The following is a 25,694-nucleotide window of genomic DNA, read 5'->3' as shown; positions in this document are numbered from 1 at the left end:
CTCACGGGCCCAGCCGCTCCGCGACATGTGGGATCTTCCTGGACCGGGGCATGAACCCGCGTCCCCTGCATCAGCAGGCGGACTCTCAACCACTGCGCCACCAGGGAAGCCCTCCTCGTCCTTCTTAACCATGACTCCTAGTAAGAAATAGATCTTCCATCGCAACCAGGACCCAGATGTATACAAACAGAAGTTTCTTGAACGTGACGTGTTCTCATTGCATCTTTTCTACTCCACTTTGTTTTTAAATGCTGCTCACCATGCCCTAGGTTGACTCCGCGATCTTCTGGTGTCGTGCTGTCCCGTGGAACTTTCCATGATACTGGCAATGGTCCAATAAGGTAGCCCCTTGAAATACGGCTAGTAACCAGGGCACTGAATTTTCAATTTTATTTCGATTAACACAACATAGACGTAAGTAGTTGCACGAGGCTGGTGGTTATTGTATTGGAAGTCACAGCGCTAGCAAGTCCAGAGAGCAATTCGAAATCCACGGCGCTAAGGGACCTTTCCAGCTTGACCCTCCCAGCCCCTCCTCACCAGCTGGGCTGGGACCCTGCCAGACCCTCTGGCCCACATGTCCATCCCTTGGCCTTCCACCCATGCCAACCTTGACCTCAAGCTCACCTGGCCAAAACCCGACTCATGATCTCCCCTACTCCTGTCACCGCCCCCCTCCCTAGGTGACACCAGTACCCACCCAGCAGGGCCAGCCAGAATCCCAGGGGTCACCCCCCATTTCTAGTCCTCCATCAACAAGGTCTGGTGGATTTTTACCTCCTAAGCATCCCTGGATCTCTTCTCTTGACCATCCCACCCCCAGCCCTGCAGTGGCCTCTGAACGCATCTACCTGCAACCCTTCTGGTCCTCACCAATTTCAGGTGTGTGTGCCCACCGTGTGCCCAGCATCTGGAGTGCAGAAATGAATTTGATGGAGTCCTTTTGTCTTTCTCCTTCATCTTGTTCTAGCTACCTTGGGGCAGAGGACGTGGGTGGGATTATTTTCTGACTGTGTAGTAGGATCTCAAATAAATCTTGTTATAAAAAGTAGCAGGGAGCTGGGGCTTGGGAAGGGAAGGGAGGAGAGGGAAGGAGGGGGAGGTGTGTGCGTGGGAAGGAGGGACCTGATCTTCTACCTGGGGACCTGTCTTTCCACATCAAAGGCCGTCCTGCCTTCCAGCAGCCCCCAGGGTGTCACCTCTTCCAGTAGGTGGTTTCATATAGCCCATCGCCCAGGCCAAGGTCCCCTAAAGGAGAAAGCTGAATTTTGTAAAGATGAGGGGCAGGGTTTGGGGGCTGGGGTGGTGGTGGGCACATCCTGGGTACCTGGCGACCAAATGCCCATATGCGTGTGCCCCTGTCTCAGGGTCGTGAGGGTTCCCAGAGTCACAGCCTCTGGGAATTAGGGGGTTCCCCAGAGCCTGCGCCATCCTCTTGGGGCCGTCGCACCTCGCAGGGACGCAAGGCGGGGGCGGAGGGGGGATTGTGAGCTACAGGTGCGCTCTGGGGCCGGCCACGAGAGGGGTCGCAGGGCGGGCACGCGGGAAGGGTCCGCCCCCCCTGGCGTCCCAGCCCCCGCCGCGGGGGACAGCGGGGCTCCGTCTAACAGGCAGTCTTCTCGCAGGAAAAACTACGGGACGAGGGGGCCCGGGGAGCAAGGAAGAAGGGGCTGCTTTCGGAAGCTCCCCCTAGGCCTCCACCCCTCCCCCAGGGTTCCCTTCCCGCAGCGAGGCTGGGAGGGGTCGGCCCCGCGCGGGGAGGGGGCCGGGGCTGCGGGGACTCAGGCGATTGGCCCGGAGCCCCCCCGCCCCGCCCGCCACCAGCTGCTCGGGATTTGGCGTCGGCGGCTCCGGGCTCGGCTCCAGCTCGGCTCCGCGCGCCCCCGGCCGCCCCCGCCCCGCGGCCGCCGACCTGCTGCTCCGGCGCTGCGGCCTCTTCAAGTTGCCGCGGTCGGAGCCCCGGGCTGGAGGCTGATGGAACCGCCGCGATGTTCGCGCCGCGGCTCCTGGATTTCCAGAAGACGAAGTACGCGAGGTGAGCGGGGGTGGGGAGCGCGGGCGGCGGGTCCGGCTTCCTGCGCCGCCAGCGCGCTCCCCCCGCCGCCCCGAGAATTCAGGGTGATAAATGGACCCTGTCCCCGGCCGGAAGAAACCGGACACGAGACGTCGTTGTCTTTGTGAGTCGCCGCGCGCAGCTCTGCGCCCTGGACCCGGGAGGAGCGCGGGTTCTCCGCGCCTCCGACTTAGCGTGGTGCCCTGGGGCGAGTCGCTTCACCTCTCTGAACCTCAATTTCCAGGTCTCAAAGGCGGGGATAATGAGAGTCCCCACCCCTGGGGTCCCCGCGAGGATTAAGTGAGAAAATCCCTTAAAAGCACTTTGCACGGGCTCAATCGCTATTCGGCGCTTTTGTTAATGATAAAAGGCGTTGGCCCGCACCGCCCCAGCGAACCCCCGACCACCCCTGTCCCCCGCACCACCCCTGAGCACCCTCATAGCAAGCAGGAGGAATGGGTAAGGAAACTGAGGCACAGGACCAGGACCTATACATCTTGGCTTTTTCATAGTGGGAAGTCTGTGGTCCCACCTGAACCTCAGTTTCTTCTTCTAAAGTGATTTCAGATTGCCGAGTGGAAGCCAAGGTCTTGTCGCTTTGATTCCCAATTAAGGGGCTGGGGGAGGGGAGGGAATATTAAGTTCCTCTAAGATTTTGGCGGGGTGGGCCTGCCTGAAAGCTGGATGAAAACCCTTTTCTAGGATTGCCGCTTCGCCCCTAGGAGTCTTGTGGGAGGACCGACTCCTCTGGGTGTGCAGCCCTAGGCGTCGGCCTCTTTCCCCGGGGAGCCCGCCTTCACCTGCTCTTACCCTCCTGCCAAGCCTCCTGCCTCCGTGGGTGGAGTGGGCAGGTGGTGAGTTGAGCTGGGTTGGCACAGCTCATTGTCTCCTGGCAATTGTTGAGGGTCCCTGGTCCCATGAAGTCTCCACAAGTTGCTGTCAGATGGAGCACAGCTTGACCCCAGAGGCCGGGCTGAGCTCGGCTTCAGGGCGGGAAAGTGGGGAGGCAGGACTGGGTCCTTTCCCTCGCAGTCTCATCTCTGTTTCCTCTGGTGGGGCGGGGGGGCGTTGTGTCTCCTTCATGAAGTTGGGGAGTCCCGCTGGAAAGGGGTTGCTGGTGGGCAGGCCCGGAGGAACTCCTGTGGTGTTTCTCTTGGCGGGAAGGTGGGAGGGGCTGGCTGCACAAATCTGTGAGGCGGTCTCGTCTGGTGCGGAACTTGGACTTTCAGAGGATTGTTCTCGGGGGTCCTGCGTGCTGGTGTGAGATGTAAGTTGGTGGAGTGTTCACTGGAAGGGAAGGGAGAAACCCGGGGTGGAGACTTCAGATGCGGGGAAGGAGCTCTGTCCCACACCTGCCGTGTGACCTTGGGTAGGCGTCTCAACCTCTCTGGACCTCTACTGGTTAATCCGTTAGACAGGAGGGTTGGTCTAAATGATCTCTAGATTTTGACACTGGTGCTGCTCCCGCTGTAACTGGAATAGAGCTCTCCAGCTGGGCTGAGGGCTGGACCATGAACCATTTCTTTCATGCTTGGGCTGATGACGCTTCTACAGGTGACGAGTCCAGTGAGGAAATGGAATGCATTGATTAGAACTATTTCTGTTCCCTTCTTCCTTGTGCGGCCCTTACTACCGTCCAGTCCACATATTAGGTCCTTAATCAAGGCTTTGTGATTGAGTGAATTTAATAGTATGATCCAGACCTGTCCCATAGAAATAGCATACAAGCCACAGAGGTAGTTTTAAATTTTCTCATAGCCGTTCAGTTTAATGTGTGGCTAATTTCCCATCTCACTGTCATAAGAAGGTGAAAAGAAACAGGTGAAATTAATTATGAGAATATATTTTAGTTACCACTTTATATCCAGAGGATATTCAATATGTAATCAATATAAACAAATTATTCATAAGATATTTTACAGTTTATTTTCAACCACAAGTCTTCAAAATCTGGTGTGTTTTATACTCACAGCCCATCCCAGTTTGAACTAGCTATATTTCAAGTGCTCAGTAAACACATGTGGTCAGTGGTTGTCATATTGAACAGGACAGGAATGTCCTCCAGGGTGAGAGATGGGTGTTGGTCTTAGTTCTTTCAGGCTGCCATAACAAAGTACCGTAGACTGGGTGCCTTATACGCAGCAGAAAAGTATTTCTCACCGTTCTAGAGGCTGGAGGTCTGAGATCAGGGTACCAGCAAGGTCGGGTTCTGGTGAGGGCCCTCTTCCAGGTTACAGACTGCCGACTTCTTGTATCCTCATAGGTCAGAAAGAGACAGAGGGCAGTAATTCCATTCATGAGGGCTTCACCCTTATGACCTAATTATGCCCAAGGGTTCTACCTCCAAATGTCATCACACTGAGGGTTAGATTTCAACATACGAACTTTTTTTTTGGAGGGGGGACACAAACATTCCGCTCTTAACACTGCTCCTGTGTGACGTTGCAAAAGACGCTTTCCGTCTCTGAGCCTCTGTTTCTCAGTGGGTGGTTGTACCAACTGATCTTTAAGGTTCTAATCTCGAGTCCTTGAATGGTTTATCTACATCCAGAAACATACTTATCATCAAGCTCTAGGACTTAAAGACTGTAGTGTTGGTTCAGGGCTAGGCAAATTGACCAATGGAACAGAACAGAGAGGCCAGAAACAGACTCATGTATATAAAGGCATTTGACTTTTGACAAAGGTTGCCTTGCTGATCAACCCAGTTAAGGATGGTCTATTGAATAAATGGTACTGAGACAATAATCTAGATGGAAACAACGAAACTAGAGTCCTACCTCACACCATACAGAAAAAGCATTTCTAGATGGATTAAAGATTTGCAAGTGAAATTTAAAAAAAAAATTTGAAAACTTTTTGAAAATTTGAAACAATATCTTTTGGCTATCATGCTAGGTAAAGATTTCTGAAGGCACAAAAAGTTCAAACCATAAAAGATTGATAAACTCAACTACATTAAAAATTATGAATTTTTATTTACCACAAAATGCCAGGAAGACAGGAGAAGACAAGCCACGAACTTGAAGGACATATTTGCATTTGCAACATATTTAACCAACAAGTAATTAATATCCAGAATCGGGAACTCCCTGGAGGTCCAGTGGTTAGGACTCAGCGCTTTCACTGCAGGGGGCACGGATTCAGTCCCTAGTTGGGGGGCTAAGATCCCAAAAGCTGCATGGCACGGCCAAAAAAAAAATTAAGTAAATAATAATATCCAGAATCTATAGAGAACCACAATAAGGAAAAGACAGCCCAATAGAAAATGTAAAAAGAGAGTCATTTCAGGAAGGGAGGACACAGATGAGCCATAAGCATGTGAACAGCTGCTCGCTGGCGTTGGTGATCGAGGAAATGCGAAATAAGAGTCCATGGGACGCCATTCTTGTATTCAATATATAAGAGGTCTGACAATACTATCATAACTACTTCGGAAAACAGAAATTACCATGTAAACTTGGACACGGCCACTCTCTTCTGGGTGTCTGCGCTAGAGAAATTCTGCACATGTATGCAGGGGGAGGTGGCCCAGGATCTTCTCAGCAGCACTGTTCAAGGTAAGCAAGAGCTGGAATCAGCCCAGAGGTCCACATTGATGGAACCGTATGTATCCATGCAATGGAGCAGTAATCCTGCAAGGAAAACAAGACCAGTCCCAGGCAACGTATGGATGAATCTCACAGACGTGTTTGAACAGTAGCAAAACACGGAAGAAAGCATGACTCCAATCATGTAACACTCAAATCCCAGTAAACTGTGTCATTTAGGAATGCAGAGAAAAGTATGTGAAAAGTGAGACGACGATGATTCCAAAATCAGGTTAGTGGCTACCTGTAAGGGAGGGAGGGAAAGATACACAGGGGGCTTGTGGGTCCTTGTAATTCTTAACTTGAGAAGAAAAATAAACTGGGTTCTGCGTGTCCTAGAAGGCAGCGAGGTCTCACGTTTCCTGGGTGAGCCCCACGTGGCTCCACCTCACTGCAAGGAAGCTGGGAAGTGTAGTCCACCTGTCTGTCTGTGCCCCCTGCTGCTTCCATGTCCAGAACGGCACCTGAGCAGTTACCAATCAAAATCCGTTGTGTAATACTGGCTGTGTGACTTAGGATGAGCGAATTAACCTCTGAAGACATAGGTACCCTCTTTCGCTTAATGCAATGTGACCTTAAACGTGGGCCACTGTAAAATAACATTATGGTTATAAATGTAACACATGCTCCTTGGAGAAAAGTTTTTCAATTATGGGAAGTAGGTATAAAGACGAAAGCAGCAGACCTTTGATCCCATGGTCTGGAGATCATCACTGTTAAATGTGTTGACTTTTCTTCCAGGCTTTTTCTGTAGATACTCTGTAGCTAGCATTGTATTCTGATTTTTGAAAGTGGACCTGCCGTAATCCCGTCTGCTTTGTCTTTCATAATTGCTTTGCAACCTCAGCTTAAGGGGGCTTTTGCTTAATATTCCATGTCGTCATCACACCCTGCTTTATTTTATTATTTCCCACTTTTGGACACTCAAGTTGCTTTCTGGATTCCGCTTCTGTGCACAGCGCTGCAGGAGCATCTCTGCAGGACATACCTGATCCATTGTCAGTTCTGGGTGTTGGCCGGGTGCCGAGGCTCACCGACGGCCCAGACTATGATGACTTGGTTGGGGACCTGCCCCCTCCCCAGCGCAGTTCCTGCCATGGTGTTTGGAGTTGCTCCTAAGGCCAAAGATCGGGCCCCTTGGGCTTCTCTGGTGGCGCAAGTGGTTGAGAGTCCGCCTGTCGATGCAGGGGGTGCGGGTTTGTGCCCTGGTCCGGGAGGATCCCACGTCCCGCGGAGCGGCTGGGCCTGTGAGCCATGGCCGCTGAGCCTGCGCGTCCGGAGCCCGTGTACCGCAAAAAAAAAAAAAAAAAAAAAAAGATCGGGTCCCACTCCTTCCATGGCGGGGTCCTTGGGAAACATAGAAGGAGCCAGGAGCCTGTGCTGTGCTTCCACCCTCTTCTTTGTCGTCTTCTCTTGTGCAGGGGACTTTTCCCCTGAGCCTTGCTTTCCTCCTTGTAAGTGAGGTTCACAGGTGGGGTGGTGGCAGTGGCCCTGGGAGGCCTTCTGTAGGTTTAGTCCCCGTCCTTCTATCTGAGGTCCCTTCACAGCCACTTAGGACCAGTCCTGCACCAGCCGGGACTCTGAAATTCTGAAGGTCACGGGCTTCGTAAACGTTTGTGCTTCTTGAGGTGATGAAGATGAGGTATGTGAAGCTTCTGGCAGGGTCCTTGGTCTACAGCCGGTGCTCCAGAGCGGTGGTATTTATGTCGTTGTTATTGTTATCCAGTCTGTCTCTTTCCAGAGAGGACTCGAGGCAGTTTGTAACAAGCAAGTTTCTCAACATCCACGGGGCTGTCGGAGAGACCCTTCCACCTTGGTAGAGCTTTCTCCGACGTCAGCAGGTGTCTGCGTGGCTGGAGAAGGGGTGGGAGGGGAGCTGGGGCTCATGGGTGCTTCTGCCTTGCCGGGCTGCCTGGGGCACGGTCGGCCCAGGGCTTCATGGAGGAGGGGGAGATAGATGACCCACACTTCCTGTACATCGTCTCCTCTGATCCTTGGCCGTCCTGGGAGTAGCGGCAGTTTCTAGTCCTGTTTGGTTCGCCCGAGGCCGTAGAGCAGTTGGTAGGATTCACACCTGGCTTTGTCTGGGCCCTGCTTGTCTGCCTCCCCCCACCCACCACGACCCTGGGGAATAATCATCGTCATCACCTGCAGCTGCAGGGTACCTGTCTCACACGCCGAGTCTCTACTCCCCGCTGGACGCGGGGATTAGAATTCCGAGCCCTCCCTGCTGCCTGCACCCTTGCCGGGACTGGAAGGGCTCTGAGAACACATTGTCTGTGCGCCGACCGCCTTTGTTCATTCACTGACAGCCCCGCCCCAAACGCAGTCGGGCCAGAGCAATGTCCCCGCGGAAGCCCACCTGCCATATGTCTGGTTATTTCAAGTAAAAAAACCAGGCTAACAAGCTTCTCAACAAAATGGGTTCTGTCCTCCTTCCGACAACTATCCTTCTGTGGTGACAACATTGAGCCCTCTGTAAAATGGTGGCCGTCATCTGATTGAAGACTGGCTGGCATCAAAGACAACTGAAGGGGCTTCCCTGGCGGTCCAGTGGTTAAGACTCCACGCTTCTGCTGCAGGGGGCACGGGTTCGATTCCTGGTCGGGGAACTAAGATCCCACATGCCGAGTGGCGAGGCCAAAAAATAAATAAATAAATAGAAAGGCAGCTGAGCGTAGTTAATTTTTACACGCGTCTTTGGCGTTCGTTGCTGGGCAGCCTTGCTTGGATGAGTAATAAAGACATAGTTTATTAATTATTATGTAATATGATTTATTTGATTGATTTCACTGCAGCAAAATCATTATCTATAGTCAAGATTTTCACTTATATGTGGGTTCTGTTAACAGTAATAATCTAAAGGTGTTCTGTCTGGGACTGTAGCCCTTGCCACCTGTGGCTATTTAAAGTAAATCTTGGACCTTCCCTGGAGGTCCAGTGGTTAAGACTCTGTGCTCCCAATGCAGGGGGCATGGGTTTGATCCCTGGACGGGGAACTAAGGGCTCATATGCCATGCGGCCAAAAAAAAAAAAAAGTAAATCTAAATTTATTAAAATAAAATTAAAAAGCTAGTTCCTCAGTCACACCAGCCACATTTCAAGTTCTCTATAGTCACATGTGGCCAGCGCTGCTGTATGGGACAACACAGGCATTTAACGTTTCCATCATTGCAGAAGTTTCTCTGGAAGAGCACTAGTCTAAAGGATTCAAATGAAAAATGTAATTTAAAAAACCCCACAAATGTAAATTAAAGCAAATGTCAGAAACTGAAAAAAGTTAAATGATTTTTAATTCTAAAATATTCAAAAACTTCTATTAAGTTGAAAAGGCAAAATACAGATTAAGATGAATAAGTGTAACATTTTAAAGTTAAACAGTATTTAAGTAAAGCTGAAATATTTTATTTGATTGTTTTTGAAAATGTGATTGAAACCTATCATATGGAAATGAAACTGCTCACATCTGGAGTTCAGTGTCCACCTCGTTGCCAACATAAAGAATAGGTAGGAAAAAAAAAAGAATAGGTAGAGAGCAGGCTTATGACTGCCAAGGGGTTGCGGGGAGGGAGAGGGGTGGACTGAGAATTTGGGGTTGGTAGATGCAAACTATCAACATTTAGAATGGGTGAACAGCGAGGTCCTACTGTATAGCACAGGGAGATATATCCAATGTCCTGGGCTAAACCATAATGGAAAAGGATATTGAAAAAAGAACGTCTGTATGTGTAAAACTGAGTCACTTTGCTGTACAGCAGAGACTGGCGCACATTGTAAGTCAACTATACGGTACTTCAATTAAAAAGAAAAGAATAGGAGTTATGTCTAATGCAAGTTACCTCTAGTCCTGCACATATACAAGTTCAGGAGTGATATGAATTCATTAATATTTCACATGCTTCTCAGCTGCCATGTGCCCGTACTGGGAATTCCAAGGCTATTCATGAGTGTCTTTGAAACCTGGAAATGAAACAGGAAGAGAAACAAATGGATGCTTGAGGTTACTGGGCTGTGACTCTTTCTTGGGCATCAGCCTATGGCGTTCATGCTGTCTTCAGAGTAAGGCTTTCGCGGATGAACGGCAGTCGTCCCTCCGTACCCGCGGTGGCGGGGAGCGGCGATCAGGGAGCCGATTTAGTTCCAGGACTCCCGCGAATGCTGGCGTGTCCGCGGATGCTCAGATCTCTTGCGGGTGTTCCTCCGTATTCGCGGGTTCTGCATCCGTGGATTCAACCATCCACGGATTCAATCAGCCGCGGATCGCGTAGTAGTTTCCATCCCCGGCTGGTTGAATCCCTGGGATGTGTAACCCACGGACGGGGAGCGTGACTGTGGTTTGTCTTCTCTCTTACCCAAGGCTGCCTGCTGCTCACATCTTTCTGGCTGCCAATGCCAGCAGTGGCATCACCCACAAACCTTCACAGCATTTGGATGCAGTCAGTTTTTTAAAAATTATGGTAAAATATGCCTAATGTAAAATGTACTATTTTGACCAGTTTTCAGTGTACACTTCGGCGGCATTAAGTACATCCACCTTGCTGTGCAGCCGTCACCACCATCCATCTCCAGGAGTTTTTCATCTTCACAAACCGAGACTCTGTCCCCGTTAATCACTAACTCCGCCGTCCCCCTCCTCCAGCCCTTGACCCACACCCTTCTACTTTCTGTCCCTCTGGATATGATTACTCTAGGGACCTCGTGTGAGTGGAACCCTACAATACTTGTCCTTTTTACGTCTGGCTCCTTTCACTCAGCACAAGGTTCATCCATGTTGGAGCAAGTGTCAGAATTTTCTTCCTCTTTTAAAAAAAATTAATTTTATTGAAGTATTGTTGATTTACAATGTTGTGTTAATTTCTGCTGTACAGCACAGTGATTCAGTTATACATATATATATATATATACATTCTTTTTCATATTCTTTTCCGTTATAGTTTATCACAGGACATTGAATATAGTTCCATGTGCTATACAGTAGGACCTTGTTGTTTATCCATTCTATATGTAATAGTTTGCATCTGCTAATCTCAAACTCCCAAGCCATCCCTCCCCCACCCACTCTCCCCCTTGGCAACCACAAGTCTGTTCTTTATGTCTGTGAGTCTGTTTCTGTTTTGTAGATACGTTCACTTGTGTCATATTTTAGATTCCACATATGAGTGATATCATATGGTAAATGATAGGGTCTTTCTCTTTCTTTTCTCTTACTTCACTTAGTATGATAATCTGTGGGTCCATCTGTGTTGCTGCAAATGGCGTTATTTCATTCTTTTTAATGGCTGAGTAATATTCCATTGTATATATATGCCACATCTTTATCCATTCATCTGTCGATGGACATTAAGGTTGTTTCCATGTCTTGGCTATTGTAAATAGTGCTGCTGTGAACATAGGGGTGCATGTATCTCTTTGAATTATAGTTTTGTCCAGATATGCCAAGGGGTGGGACTGCTGGATCATATGGTAACTGTATTTTTACTTTTTTTGAGGAACCTCCATACTGTTTTCCATGGTGGCTGCGCCAACTTAAATTCCCTCCCACAGTGTAGGAGGGTTCTCTTTTTTCCGTGTCCTCTCCAGCATCTGTTATTTGTAGACTTTTTAATGGTGGCCATTCTGACCGGTGTGAGGTGATACCTCATTGTGGTACCTTCTTTTTTAAGGCTGAATGATGTTCCACTGTACGGATTCGCACCCACCTTTTGTTCCAAGGACACAGGACAGGAGATGTGAAGCAGTACTTGCCTGGTCCTGCCCGTGTTATTCACAAAGTGAACGTCCAGGGTGACAGCTCACACTGCCAGCAATGAGTGCTGGATCCCCCATGACCAAGGTGCTCAAAGTCTCCCTAACAAATTAGTCTGAGTTTGTGAGAGCAGGACCTCTAAACCCTGATCCACACGTACTCCACAGATCCACAGCATTGGCATCAGCTAGCACTTGTTAGAAATGCAGAATCTTGGGCTCCACCCCAGACCTATGGAATCAGAATGTTTATTTTCATAAGATCCTTCAGTGATTCATGTGTGCGTGAAAGTTGGAGAAGTAATGGATCTAAAGGCACAGGCTTAGGGACAGAGTCCCTCTTGTTTAAGGGTAGTACTGCCTGAACATTAATAGGATTAATAGGGTAGGATACATAGCACACCTACTGTCAGCCTTCCCTTGTACCCAGGGCAGACATCACTAATCGATCATGGGATTCAAAATCATTCTTCCCATTGAGCAGAGGGAGCCTCTGATGCCTCAACCCGGGACTCCTGGCCAACAGAGAAACAAATCAAGAACACGGCCAGGTAGGTGCAATAAGAAGTGTGGATCGAGATTTGGGCGGACTAATTCTCAGTGTCTCAGACTGCTTCTCTGCCACTAATTTTTTCTTGTTAATTGCCACCACAATAATGACATCCACCATTTCCTGAGCATTTTGTATGTTCCAGGCTTTGCTCTGGATGCCGTGTGCATTGATTCTAATCCATTCTTTACCCTGCCAGATAAGTGTTATTGGCCCCATGGTACAGATGAGGCTGACAGGGAGGCTGGTCTGATGGCAGGTGAGAGGGACAGCCAGCTCTAAACTCAGATCTGTCTGACCTACAGTCTGAGTTTTTGCCGATTCCTCCCTGCAGGGAACCCAGCCCTCCCTGCAAGGATCCCCGTGCTGTCAGAGCTCCCAGGCTGAGGTCCAGACCTCTTCACACCCCTCCCTGGCAGCCCCGGGGATCCGTAGCCAGATGAGTGGAAGGGCCACTGGAGTTGACCACGGAGTGCTGGCTCAGCTCACAGCAAGTGTGAGTGTGGACAGTGCTCACCGTGACTAAGTGAAGTCGTTTCTTAAACAGCAGGGCACCTGAGCTTGTTACAGAGTTTAGTGCGTTTAGGGCTCCAAGGGAGCCGGAGCTGGAGGCCAGGTGCCCCCATAGATGCCTCAGTGACTCTCTGGGTGTTACCCCATTCTCCGCGTTCACCATCTCCTTTCCTTTCCTCACCCTTGTCTCTGTTGGTTTCCTTTGCCTCCCGGTTTCTGCCTTCTCATAACCTCAGTTCCTTCACCTCTGTTGCTTGCTGTCTCCATCTTGCCCCACATTTGAATTGCTCCCTTGGCTGTCTCCCCACGAACCTGGGGCAGTGGAGAGAGCAGGTATGTCCTCTCCACGTTACCTGGGAGTGGATGGCACATAGGAAATACAGTAAGTCCCCTACAGAAGAATGAGTCCCGCCCCGAGAGTGTGTTTGTAAGTCCAATTTGTTCATAAGTCCAACAAAGTTAGCCTAGGTACCCAACTAACAACCGGCTACATAGTACCGTACTGTAATAGGTTTATAATACTTTTCACACAAATAGTACATAAAAAACAAACACAAAAAATAAAGAAAACTTTAAAAAATATTTATGTATTTGGTTGTGCTGGGTCTTAGTTGCAGCAGGCGGGCTCCTTAGTTGTGGCATGGAGACTCTTAGTTGTGGCATGCGTGTGGGATCTCGTTTCCTGAGCAGGGATCGAACCCAGGCCCCCTGCATTGGGAGCACGGAGTCTTATCCACTGGCCACCAGGAAAGTCCCAAGAGAACATTTTAAATCTTACAGTACAGTCCCTTGAAAAGTACAGCAGTGCAGCACAACAGCTGGCACACAGGGGCTGGCATCAAGGGAACAGGCAAGAAGAGGTACTGACTGCAGTGGGGAGAGGAGGTGGGCGATGGTAGAGCTGAAGGGTCGTCAGCAGTAGGAGACGGAGGACGAGCTGCAGTGTCACTCTCGCCTGACGTTGGTGGCACAGGTTCTGGTTCCTTGCTGGATTCAATTCTATCTACCCCCTTGAAAACACGATCCAGTGATGTCTGGGTAGTAGCACGTTCGCATCTTTGGAAGTTCGCAACTTGAAGGTTCGTATGTAGGGGACTTATGTACTTGAGAATTGGAAAGTAGAATTTCACCACAGGTGACTTCTGTTGTCGGACCACCTGGGTCTGCCTCGGGGCCCCTCCCCTTAATGGCTGTGTGATCTCGGGCATGTTACTTGGCCTCTCTGTGCCTTGGCTTCCTCTTCTGAAAGACGGGAAATAATAGTAGTACTAATCTCACAGGGTTGATTGAGTCTCTGAGCTTCCGTTTCCTCATCTGTAAAACGGACAAAATAATTGACCCTCATCAGAGAGTTGGAGAACTAAATGCCGAGCATGGCAAGTGCTTGGCCCAGAGCCCAGCATGGACTGAGTGTTCTGACGGTGTACCGTTCATCTTGGTCCCTTCACTCACCCACCGGGCACCCTTGGGCTGGTCACTTAGCTTCCCTGGGACTCAGGTCCTCCATTGCTGCAGGAGGGGTGGCCCAGGTGCATACACGTGTCAGGGTGTGGGGTGTGTCCCTCTGGCCACAGAATGGACAGTGAATAACTCTGAATGAAGCAAAGGTATTAGGGTTACACTAAGAGAAAGACTCGTCTTGGGACCAGGTCCCTGCACCTTCAGTCCTGCTTTTCAGGGAAGCGGGAGCTGCCAGATGGTGAAGGTCAGACCTGCGGGGTGTGGTCTGCCCTTGAGCTCCCATCTTCCACCCGATGATGAAATTCCCCCTCCTCCCCAAATGTCCAGCTGAAGGAGTCACCAAGGGCACAAGGGCATCTAGGCTGGGGCTGTCTGGAAGTCGCCGCGACCCTGCCATGTGGGCGGATCTCACTAACCAGAAGGCGGAAATACTGGAGGCCAAGAGGGGGCTTGAAGGGAGCAGGAGCCCTGGGGGTTGTGTGGCCCCGATTTTAATAATTACCGCTTGGGTGGAGGTCTGTAGTTGGAGGTGGGGCAGGAGAGGGAGGGGAGGGAGCTTGGGTCTGTAGTGTGGTGTTGGGCCACGGTGAGGCCAGCCAGGAGCACGTGCCCCGCCCTTGCCGTGGACACCTGGCTGCACCGCATGGAAATCTGTTTCATTTGTTCGTTGATTAAGCAATAATTGCTGCGTGCTGTGGTGTGCTGGGCGCTGTCCCGGGTGCTCGGGATACAGGGCTGACCCTGTCCTCGTGGAGCTCACATTCTGGTGTGAGAAACAGACAACAGACAGATAACCGTATGATAGAATTTCAGGTGGTGACGCGGCCAGGAGGGGGTGTGAGGGGCAGGGTCGGGTGACACGGGGATAATGATGCTTCCCTCATAGGACAGTTTGGAGGAAATGCATGTAAACTGGCACACAGTGGGTGCCGATTACATGACAGGTTGGTGCAGCGGGACTGGGGTGCTAGCAGCTGTGCTGGGCTCCCAGGGGAGCTGTCCTTTCAGCACCAGCAGATCTCAGTTTATTGCCCTGTGCCTGGACTGCAAACCTAAGCTGACAGACGTGCAGGGAGACTTAGGAAGTGACAATTGTCCAGAGACCCCACGCCAGCAGCAGTGCAGGCACGCACCTTCAGATTCATCCAGACCCAGCGCACCCCCCCAGGTTTGTCCTAAGTCCCCGTCTCAAGCAGGGGAGAGTCCGGCAGGCCCCGTGTCATTGATCGCCCTTCCGCAGCCAGACTGCAAGCTGCTTGGAGCAGGCATGGGCTGGGGGCTGTTCAGACACCCTGTGTCCCCTGAGGGGCCAGCGTGGTCTGGCATGTGGTGGGCATGCCTGACTTGTCCACTGGTTGGGCACCCACAGTTGGTTAGGTGGTTCACTGATTCATTCAGAAACCTTGGTGAGGGACTTCCCTGGTGGTGCAGTGGTTAAGAATCCACCTGCAAATACAGGGGAAACAGGTTCGAGCCCTGGTCCGGGAATATCCCACTTGCTGTGGAGCAACTAAGCCCGTGTGACACAACTACTGAGCCTGCGCTCTAGAGCCCGCGAGCCACAACTGCTGAAGCCCGCGTGCCTAGAGCCCGTGCTTTGCAACAAGAGAAGCCACCGCAATGAGAAGGCTGCACACTGCCACGAAGGGTAGCCCCTGCTCACCGCAGCTAGAGAAAGCCCGCATGCGGCAATGAAGACCCAATGCAGCCAAAAATGAATAAATAAATAAATTAATAAATTGAAAAACCAAAAACAACCTTGTTGAGAACCAGGGCTGGGGCACCAAAATGAGTCCTATGCAAAGCTTGCCCCCTCCCCTCCAGAAGCTCATCGTTTAGGGGAGGACTCGGTCTGCTAATAATATGTGAACAAGTGCATAATTGAGATATTGATAAATATGCTGGAAATGTCGGTATGGTTTCTGCTTGAATGCCTGGGTAAGAAAGGGTTTGAGGGTGACATTGACACTTTCAGTTATAAGTAACGAAGCCTCAGTTTGAACTGGCTTAAAGCAAAGAGAGAGAAGGAGAAAGAGGAGGAAGGGGCAGTGGGGGAGTGAAAAGAAGAGAAAAAAGGTTGGTACTCAGAAGTGAAAAGTATGTGGGTTCAGGTACAGCTGGATCCAGGGTCTCAAAGACGACCAGGCTGCCTCTCTCCATCTCTGGGCTCTGTTTCCTCTGGTGGCTCCGTTCTCTGGACCGCCCACAGTGCTTACGAATGGAGAGTTTCCTGCGGAATCCTTCGGAATCACCATGGCCCTGGAGTTGAGTGTTCTTGTCCTGGCTTGGATCTCATGCCCATCCTCGGACCTGCTGCTGAGGTCGGGGGAAAGACTATGCCAGAGCTAGGTCACAACCTCTCTTTTGGAGCTTGGAGACGAGGAGTCAGGCATGACTTGGGGTCGAGGTGGGGTGCAGCTCCACCTGAGCCTGATGGAGTGCTAGTGGGGAAGGGACGGCCCCAGACGGAAGTGGGGCCATTGACTGCGTGAGGGATAGAGGCTAGACAGGCAGAAGCCACCCGTACCCACCGTAGGGCAGGAGAGGCTGCAGAGAGGTTGGGGCATTTGGGTGGACCCTTCAGAATGAATAGTTCTCCAGGGAGGCAGAGGAGGTGATGGAGGGGGAGGCCATTCCTGGAAGAGGGCAGAGCATGGAGGGGGAGGTTCAGGGACACCAGGGGAGAGTTGGTGAGGCTGGCCCTCAGGCCATGGGGTGGGGAGGTTGCCAGCTCTGGTCCCCAAGGGCCCTGGGGTGCGCCCAGCAGCTGGCCTTTCTCCAGCGGGCTCCGTGGCACCGTTGAGGCTGATTTATGCTGAGAGTGTCATGACTTGGGTTCCGGAAGGGGAAGAATTCAAGGGAGGGAGGCTACTTCAGAGACTGCTGTGGCGATGAAAGTGGGGCGCTTCCTGGGATTCCCAAGGGACTGGGCTGCCGGCGCTTACTGGGGAGGGCTGCTCATCTCATTTCCTGGCTACAGGCGGGTTGCTCGCCCATATGCCCCTTTACCCCAAAGCCTTGAGTGCGTATTTCCTCAGTCCCAGGGTACTCGCTTATGGAATGAGGTTAAAAAATGAAATCTAACCTTAAAAAGGAAGGGCATTCTTTCCTTTTAACATTTACTTATTTATTTTATTTTTGGCTGCATTGGGTCTTCGTTGCTGCGCACGGGCTTTCTCTAGTGGCGAGCGGGGGCTACTCTTCGTTGCGGTGCGCGGGCTTCTCATTGCGGTGGCTTCTTTTGTTGCGGAGCACGGGCCCTAGGTGCACGGGCTTCAGTAGTTGTGGCACGTGGGCTCAGTAGTTGTGGCACGCCAGCTCAGTAACTGTGGCGCACGGGCTTAGTTGCTCCGCGGCATGTGGGATCTTCCCGGACCAGGGCTCGAACCCGTGTCCCCTGCATGGGCAGGCGGATTCTTAACCGCTGCGCCACCAGGGAGGTCCCAGGAAGGGCATTCTGATACAGGCTGTAACATGAATGAACCTTGAGGACGTTATGCTAGTGAGCATAATAAAGAAAATGCTATTACTGCCTTCTGCTAATAAGCTAACAAACAAAAGGACAAACCTTGTGTGATTCCATTTACATGAGGTCCCTGGAGTCAATGTCATGGAGACGGATGGCAGGGGCTGGGGGAGGGGGCTGGGGAGTCAGAGTTTAATGGGGACAGAGCCTCAGCTGGGGAAGATGGAAAGGTTCCGGAGATGGAATGTGGTGATGTTTGCACAGCAGCGTGAATGTGCTTAATGCCACAAAAAGACACCCTTAAAAATGGTTAAGATGGTAAATTTTGTTATGAGTATTTTACCACAGTTAGAAAATTTATGAAAAATAAAAGCTAGTTGAAAATGGTGGACTTGGGACTTCCCTGGTGGCGCAGTGGTTAAGAATCTGCCTGCCAATGCAGGAGACACGGGTTTGAGCCCTGGTCCGGGAAGATCCCACATGCCACGGAGCAGCTAAGCCCGTGCGCCACAACTGCTGAGCCTGCGCTCTAGAGCCCATGAGCCACAACTACTGAGCCCGCGTGCCACAACTACTGTAGCCCGTGCGCCTACAGCCCGTGCTCTGCAACAAGAGAAGCCACAGCAATGAGAGGCCCGCGCACTGCAATAAAGAGTAGCCCCTGCTCTCCGCAGCTAGAGAAAGCCCGCGCGCAGCAGCGAAGACCCAAGCAGCCAGAAATAGATAAATAAATAAATTAATTAATTAAAAAAAAAGAAAATGGTGACATAAGCAGGTCATTTATTAAGTGTAAGAGGAAACAAAAATATAAAGGAACATTAGCATTGATGCAGTCTTACTTAATAAGTGTCCTGCAGACTTTACCGGTTGCCGTATCACTGTTTCAGTGGCCGCTTGCCGGCAGCAGGATGACCGTCCTGTCACTGTGTTGTTTTAACCTTGACCCTTGGTTCAGTTGGCATCCACCACGTTGCTCTCTGTAAAGTTACCATTCCTTTTGGTGATGAAGAGCATTGCGGGAAAGGGAGTGTTTTGAGATCATGCAAATATTGCATTCCTCCTATTATGAAAACTTCCATTCAAAAAGTAGAGAGACTAGCATAATGTAATAACCCCATAGCCTAACAATGACTAACAATTTCTAATTAACATTTATGACCGTTTTGCCACACTTGCTTCATCTCTTTGCTTTTTCTCTGCCAACAGTTGAAGACAAATCCCAGATGACGTGTCAGTCCACGTCTCTAACTGGTGAGGATTAATTCTTCCGTAACCACCAGACCCCATCACACCTGACGACATGGGCAAAACTTCCTAGCGCTGTCGAGCGCTTGCTATGTGGCTGGCGTGGCTGAGGAACTGAATGGTGCATTTTATTTAGTTTTAGTGAGTTTCCATTGACTTAGCCGCATATGGCCGGTGACTGCCAGGGTACCCTGCACAGCTGCAGAGCCTTACCACACACAGGGTGACGACCTTGGCAAGAGAGGCAAGAAACTTCGCACTGCATCTCCCCAGGAGGCAGGAGACATCTGACTGTCCCATTTCTGGTGATGCTGAGGTTGATCTTGGGGCCAAGAAAGCGATGCTGGGTTCCCCGGATTTGACCAGCCTGTCGCTCAGCAGCCTCTCACCAGCCTTCTCCGCATCCGTTGGTTACCCTTGTCTGAATCAATGATTTCATTAGTGGTGACAGTTTTGTGATTTTCAGGAGCCGCTCTTAAGGAAAAAGATCGTCCCCCCAAGCACCTCTGCACTTGGTGGACCAAAGCGGTGGGATCTTATTATTATCTAAGACAACACCAGGGGGTTCATTTCTTACAAAGAAAGGCCTTGGGGGAAGGAATGGATCAGCCCCTGTTCGTAGTGGAGGCATTCTTAGGATGTGCGGCTGGTATTTCAGGGTTGTGTGCGCTATGTGTGAGCGTGTGGGTGCGTGTGCGTGCACCTGTGTGCATTCTGCTCCAGAAACGTGTGCGTCCCTGGGGGAATCTGTTTCTACCTGAAGGCAGCTGCCTTGCTGCCTGCTCACGGGAGTCCGGGTCACGGGAGGTGGAGTTGGGCTGGGGCCCAGCTCTGGGGGACCCCAGGGCCCGCTGCTTGGGAATTGGGCCCAAACCTGCCCTGTGATGGTACCCTGGATGCTTGGCCACGGGCAGGGCTGGGCTGGGCCAGGCTGTGTGTGGCACTGTGTCGGCGGGGATGGGACGTTCCCAGGCCTCTTGCACGTTCCACGAGCCCTCGAGCGGCCCGTCCTTTCAGGGGGAATAGTACTGGCGTGGAGAGAATGATTTCCCGTGAGAGGATCCGCCATCCCAGCGTGCCCTGTCGTGCCGGCGGGCGGAGGGAACGGCTCATCTGTGGGCGGGTGGTCGCCCTCGTCTCTGGAGTTAGAGCTGCTTTGGGCTCCGTACGGCGAGCCAAGGGCTGAAGGTCCCTTGGGAGCGGTGGGGGTGGGTAGGGGGAGGTACTTGCTGAGTTTCTTAAAGTTCCTCCTGGTGGATTCGGGTTCGGGGCGTGTCTCCTAGAGGGCGTGTTCCGGGTGTGGCCCCTGCGGGATGAGGAAGGTGGTTGTAACCCCATCCTGGCCTCAGGGAGGGGAAAGCTGCAGATCCCCTAGATCCCCCTGGTTTAGGGGGTCGTGGGTGGACGGGGCAGTGGACCGTCCCTTTCAGAGGCGGTGGAAGCCGGCGGGTGTGCGTGAGCCTTGCAAACTGTGAAGTGCTGTGCAGATAAGCCTCCTGGGGTCAGCAGCGGCCTCAGCTGGGACTGGGGTCGTTCAGAAGCAATATTGTTTCTTGCCCAGAGCACTTGTGGCTGGTACCTTCGGGGTTTTACTCTTAGCTGCCGAGAATCTGCCTTCGTGTGGGTTTCCCCAGAATCAGACCCGGGGACGAGGATGCAGGGACAAGGGGTGTATCTGGGAGCTGACCCCAAGATACGGCAATAGGGGAGTGCGGAAGTGAGCACAGGGCAGGGCACGCAGCCGCTAAAGGGTTTGTAAGAAGCGGGTTGCACTGTAGGCACTCGGAGCTTAATTAGTTCTGCTTGGGAGACACGGGGGCACGTGGCTTGGAGTCGTCTCCGCTGAGGGCAGGGGAGCGGGGGCATCCGTCAGCTCCCCCCGAGTCACTGGTGGAGGCTGATTTCTCGGAGCGCTAGCTCCCAGGCTCCTGTAGCTGCAGCACAAATCCCCCAGGTCAGAGCTCTCGGGCTTGGGGTCTGCACGCCGGGGAGGGGGATGGGCATTCACAGCACTGAGGCAGTGGGTCGACCACCAGGCTTGCATCAGCCCCTGGTTACAAGGACTGTGGCGGTGGAGGCCCACCCCGGGCTTCTGGGTTCCCATGGCATCTCCTCATCTTGTTATCTTCTGGGAGCTTCCTGGTGAGACAGGCAGGATGGGGTGGCCCCTGCTTCAGAGGCGTGGACCCTCATTATGCCAGAGGGGAAGAGATTCCCCAGGGAGCCCTGGGGAGGGTGCAGGGCTAGGGGTGTCTGGCCCCAGCTGTGTTGGGTCAGTACCACCAGGCACGCTCCCCCAGGGGGCGCCATTCACGTGGAATGCCACGTGTTCTCTGCTCCCGACCTGCCAGAGACCCTGGCCCTTTCCCCTCCTTCCTCGGCTTCCCCTCCTGTCTCCCCACTGGGATTTTGATCTCACCACAATTCTGAGCTGGCCCCAGCCCATGGACTGTTTCTCCCCAACTCTGTTTCCCAAAGATGGAGCCAAGATGCTGCCTGCCGTCCAGGAGGAGCTGTGAATTCATGAATGGACACAAAGAAGTAGCCCGGGACCAAGCTGGAGAAAGGGAGAGGCTCAGAGGGCCCGGGGCCAGCTCTGCCCTGGGCTGCCCTTGCTTCTGTGGGACGGACAGACCCCCGCTTTGTCTCCTGGACAAATCTCTTCAGTCCTCTGTCCTGGGGCTTCAGGGCTGCCACTGCCAGGCACTGGCCCAGCCCAGAAGGGGCGGCCGCAGCGGTTTTCCTGAGCCTGGGCTCATTTGGGAGAGCGGGCCTGCTTCTCTCTGGGGGCTGTGCACCCCAGGCTGGCCCAGGCCAGAAGGGGAGGGAGAAATTGCAGAAGCTCTGAGCCTGGGCCTGGCTGCTCCGGACTGCAAGCCGGGGAGCAGGACGGCAGAGGAGCATCTGGGGTGCGCTCGGCTTGGAGGGAGGCCCAGGTGGTGGGGACAGGGCAGGTGGTCAGCAAGCTTGGGCCATGCCCGGGGCTGCCCATAGAGGCCCCGGGGGGGGGGGGTGTCGGAAGCACACCTTTTACAGACCCCTCCCAGACCTGGCTGGTAGGGGCCTGGGGCTACTCCATCTTTTCACCTTTTATCGAAGTGTAATTACAGGAAAGTGTGTGCCTTTCCGTTATGGCTGGGAAACCGAACACACTCCTGGCACCAGCACCCACAGCAAATCACTCAGTGTTGCAAGTTGCCAGGAACCCCGTCACGCCCCCTGGTCACTGCCTCCCCGCTTCCAAGGGTAACCACTGTCCTGGCTTTTATCCTCAAAGACTCCTGGTGCCGGTTCTTGAAGTTTATAGAAATGGAGTCAGAGAGCCTGTCCTGTTTGGCACCATGACTGCGATGCACCCTTGTCTCTGAGTGCAGGGCGTTCGCCTCTTCTCTCTGCAGTCTGGTTCCACGTGGGACCCTCCGCAGTGTGTTTGCATCCTGCCCTGGACGGGCAGTTGGGTGGTTACCGGAACTCTCTTTGGGAACAGCCTCTCCCCTCTCGCAACTCGAATGCTGTAGGTTGGGGAACGTTTGGTCTCAAATATTGATTTCAGACATAGACCTGCATATTTAAAACGTTTTGTTTTATTAGATTTTAACAAAATTATTGAAGTAGTAAATGAACATTGTAGCCAGTGAAGCAGCCCAGAAATAGAAAGAAAAGAAATATTTCCCCCCTTCTCCCCAGGCTCTCCAGTGGGGTTTCCATTCATACCTCCTGCTTTTCTAAAGCAGCAAACTGGCCCTGCCCCTGGAATCGTGTGACCTTGAGTGGCCAGGGTCCTGGCTGGATTAACCCATGTCTCTGTCTATTCCAAAAATTCTGAAGGTTTTAAAAGACTGGAACTGTTCCCAACTTGTTACCTCGAGTCTAAACAACTTCGTAAATGCTCGGAGATGATTGATCATAAGGTTGTTTGCCAAGCATCACCTGTTGTGTGCAGGCTCTGCATTGGGTCCAGGAAGATGAAGCGGAATCAGGGCCAGCCCCCTGGTTTGCAGTCTCGGGGCCGAGGCAGACCCAGAGCACCCAAATATGTATGATTGTGCTACAGTAGGGGTCGCACAGGCAGCTCTGGGAGTCCAAAGGGGAGAGCCACTCTCTCTGCCTAGGAATGCTCCAGGAAGAGAAAAGAGGGAAGGAGATTCCAAACAGGCAACTTAAGCAGTGGCGTTGAGGTGAGAGAAGGCAGTTTACAACCCAGTCTGGATGGGATGTGAAGGTAGGGATCAAGAAAGAATTTTCAGGGGAAGGGCCTTTTGACCTGGACTCTGAAGGCTGAATAGGAGTTTACCACCTGGAGAAGAGGGAAAGGGGCTTTTATGTAGAAGGAACAATATGTGGAAGGCCCAGAGGCGTGATGACTGTGGGCCGCAGGGAGAGCTTTCCTGGGGTGAGGAGAAACTGAAGGGAGTGAGTCAGGGATAGGAAACAAAGGAAGCAGATCCCCCTGGAACACAGGGTCTTTTAGCCCATGCAGAAGCTGCCTGGCATTTCTGTGCTTGGCCTTGGCACAGGCGTTTATGCTCCGGGTCCACCAGGGCTTTGCCTTGGTCATTGGGATCTGGGAGTCTTGGTGTGGACTGTCCAGCATGGGAGGGATTGACAAAGCCAGGGTTCAGGGGGACTGGGGTCACGGATAACTTGTGGCCAGGGCTGCTCTAACCACTGGCCAATGAGGTGTGGGTTTCAGGAGCTGGGAAAGGGCCCTGTCCGTTCTCTTCCTTCGCCTCCAGCTCCACAGCCATTCCTCCATCCTGGAGAGGATGGTCAGATACTTTACACTATAACGTGAAAAACTAATGGTAGAACCTTTCCTATCAGAACCATGGACAGGGCTGAAAGGGGAAGTGAGTGGACGGTCTCAACAAGGAGTCAGAAGGTCTGGGTTGCCATCTTAGTTGCACCACTTCTAACTAGTGGCTTCACTTCTCTGAATCCCTGTATAAAATGACAAGCATCATCTCGGCTCTGCTCAGTTTACAGCGTCCTTGTGAGGCTCCGAGAAGAGGAGGGAGTGAAAGCATTTGGGGAACTCTTACACCAGGGATGGCTGCCTCTCGCCTGCCTGGTACCCGTGGCAGACATTGCTAATTCATCATCTAGATTCGTTCATGGCAGACATTGCTAATTCATCATCTAGATTCGTTCGCAGAATCCTTTTAGCACAGCACTCCAGGCAGCCTCTTATCAGTGGACCAGAATTGCCGTGTGAGTTGAAGCCCGTTTGCTGCCCCTGCTGAGCCCGGTGTTCATTTTGTGGTCCTGGGGTCCAGGAACATTCCCGTTGTGTAGCACCTGGCACCATCTGGGGGGGGCCCATCATCCCCTCCCTGCTGGGCTCTTCCCCCCAGCCCACTGCTTCTCAGGCTTGCCTGTTCACTGGAATCGCATGGGAAGTTTAAAAAATACCAATTCCTGGACACCACTCCCCACACCGTGATTCTGTTTTAATTGTCAGGGATGTGGCCTGGGCATTGGGATTTTTCAGATCTCCCCGGTGATTCTTTTTTTTTTTAATTTTATAAATTTATTTATTTATTCATTTTTGGCTGCGTTGGGTCTTCGTTGCTGCGTGCGGGTTTTCGCTAGTTGCAGTGCGCGGGGGCTACTCTTTGTTGCGGTGCACGGGCTTCTCATTGCGGTGGCTTCTCTTGTCGCAGAGCACGGGCTCTAGGTGCACTGGCTTCAGTAGTTGTGGCTCGTGGGCTCTAGAGCTCAGGCTCCGTAGCTGTGGCGCACGGGCTTAGTTGCTCCGCGACATGTGAGATCTTCCCCAACCAGGGCTCGAACCCGTGTCCCCCGCATTGGCAGGCGGATTGTTAACCCCTGCGCCACCAGGGAAGTCCCTCCCCGGTGATTATGTGCGGTAACGTTTGCTCTGGCCCCTTTCTCCACCCTGCTAGGTCCTGGGCAGCGCAGGATTCTGGGGCGAGGGTAACGGCGGCCTGAAACTCAGCTCGTGTCACTTTTTGCTGGCATGTTAACAGAGGGTCTTCATATGCACATAGCTTTGCCTGTGGCCTGAAGTTTTCTTTTTTTTTTTGTAAACTATACATAACATAAAACTTACTCTTTGAACCATTTCTAAGTGTGCAAATCAGTGGGATCAAGCACGTTCACATTGTTGTGCAGCCGTCACCACTATCACCTCCAGAACTTTTTCTTTTTCCCAAACTAAAGCTCTGTCCCCATCGAACACTAACACGCCCTCCCCCTCCCCCAGCCCCTGGCAGCTGCCCGGCTACTTCCTGTCTCTATGAATCTCACTCCTCCAAGGACCTCGTACTAGTGGAATCCTACAGTGTTTGTCTTTTTGTGACTGGCTTATTTCACTCAGCATCATGTCCTCGAGGTTCGTCCATGTCATTGTATGTGTCAGAATTGCATTTCTTTTTAAGGCTGAGTCATATTCCATTGTGTGGACGAACCACATTCTGTTTATCTGCTCAGTTGTCAACGGACGCTTGGGTGACTTCCACCTTTTGGCTGCTGTAACGCTGCTCTGAAAATGGGTGTGCAAGAATCTCTTCAAATCTCTGCTTTCAGTTCTTTGTTGGGTGTAGAACCAGGAGTGGAATTGCCGGTCATTCTATGTTCGGGTTTTTGAGGAACCTCCATACTGTTTTCCACAGCAGCTGCACCATTTTACAGTCTTATCAGCAGTGCACAGGGGTTCCCACTTCTCCACATGTGTTTTCTGTTTGTTTCTTTTAAAATAATGGCCACCCTAATGGGTGTGCAGTGATGAGGCCTGAGTTTTAAAGCAGAGCTTCTTCTTTCCTTACTTAGACACGTCATAGCATCTCTTCCAGAGGTGATGGAGGAGGCAGAGAGTGATCAGCATGTACATGTGCCTACTGTGCGTGGGGCACTTGGCACATCATGTCTTCTCCTCTGCGAGGCAGGTGTTACTACCTCCCTGGAGCCCAGGTCTCAAGCTTGGACAATCCCGGGCCGAAATCCTGGCTCCATCCTTTCCTAGCTGTCATGTGTTAGGCAGGTGATTTGGTTTTTCAGGACCTCAGTTTTTTCAGCTGTCAAATGGGTTCAATAATAGGATGGAGGATT

General features: G+C 51.9%; 1 protein-coding gene across 2 annotated transcripts in view; it reads left to right on the top strand.

The window, feature by feature from the left end:
- The first annotated feature begins 1,906 nt into the window (after window positions 1–1,906).
- MMD2 (monocyte to macrophage differentiation associated 2) overlaps window positions 1,907–25,694 on the top strand; it is a 49,350-nt gene continuing 25,562 nt past the window's right edge. The window contains exon 1 of one of the 2 annotated variants that reach the window (XM_027125659.1): window positions 1,907–2,035. In XM_027125659.1, the coding sequence (XP_026981460.1) occupies window positions 1,989–2,035 (47 nt within the window). In that variant the 5' untranslated portion in view covers window positions 1,907–1,988. The remainder of the gene's footprint in view (window positions 2,036–25,694) is intronic. The other variant, XM_027125658.1, reaches the window with a different exon arrangement.

Source organism: Aethalodelphis obliquidens, unplaced genomic scaffold (genome assembly GCF_003676395.1).
Source record: "Aethalodelphis obliquidens isolate GAN/ISIS:26980383/991018 unplaced genomic scaffold, ASM367639v1 scaffold30, whole genome shotgun sequence".
Taxonomy (NCBI): Eukaryota; Metazoa; Chordata; class Mammalia; order Artiodactyla; family Delphinidae; genus Aethalodelphis; species Aethalodelphis obliquidens.
This window is presented reverse-complemented; position numbering and strand designations above follow the sequence as displayed.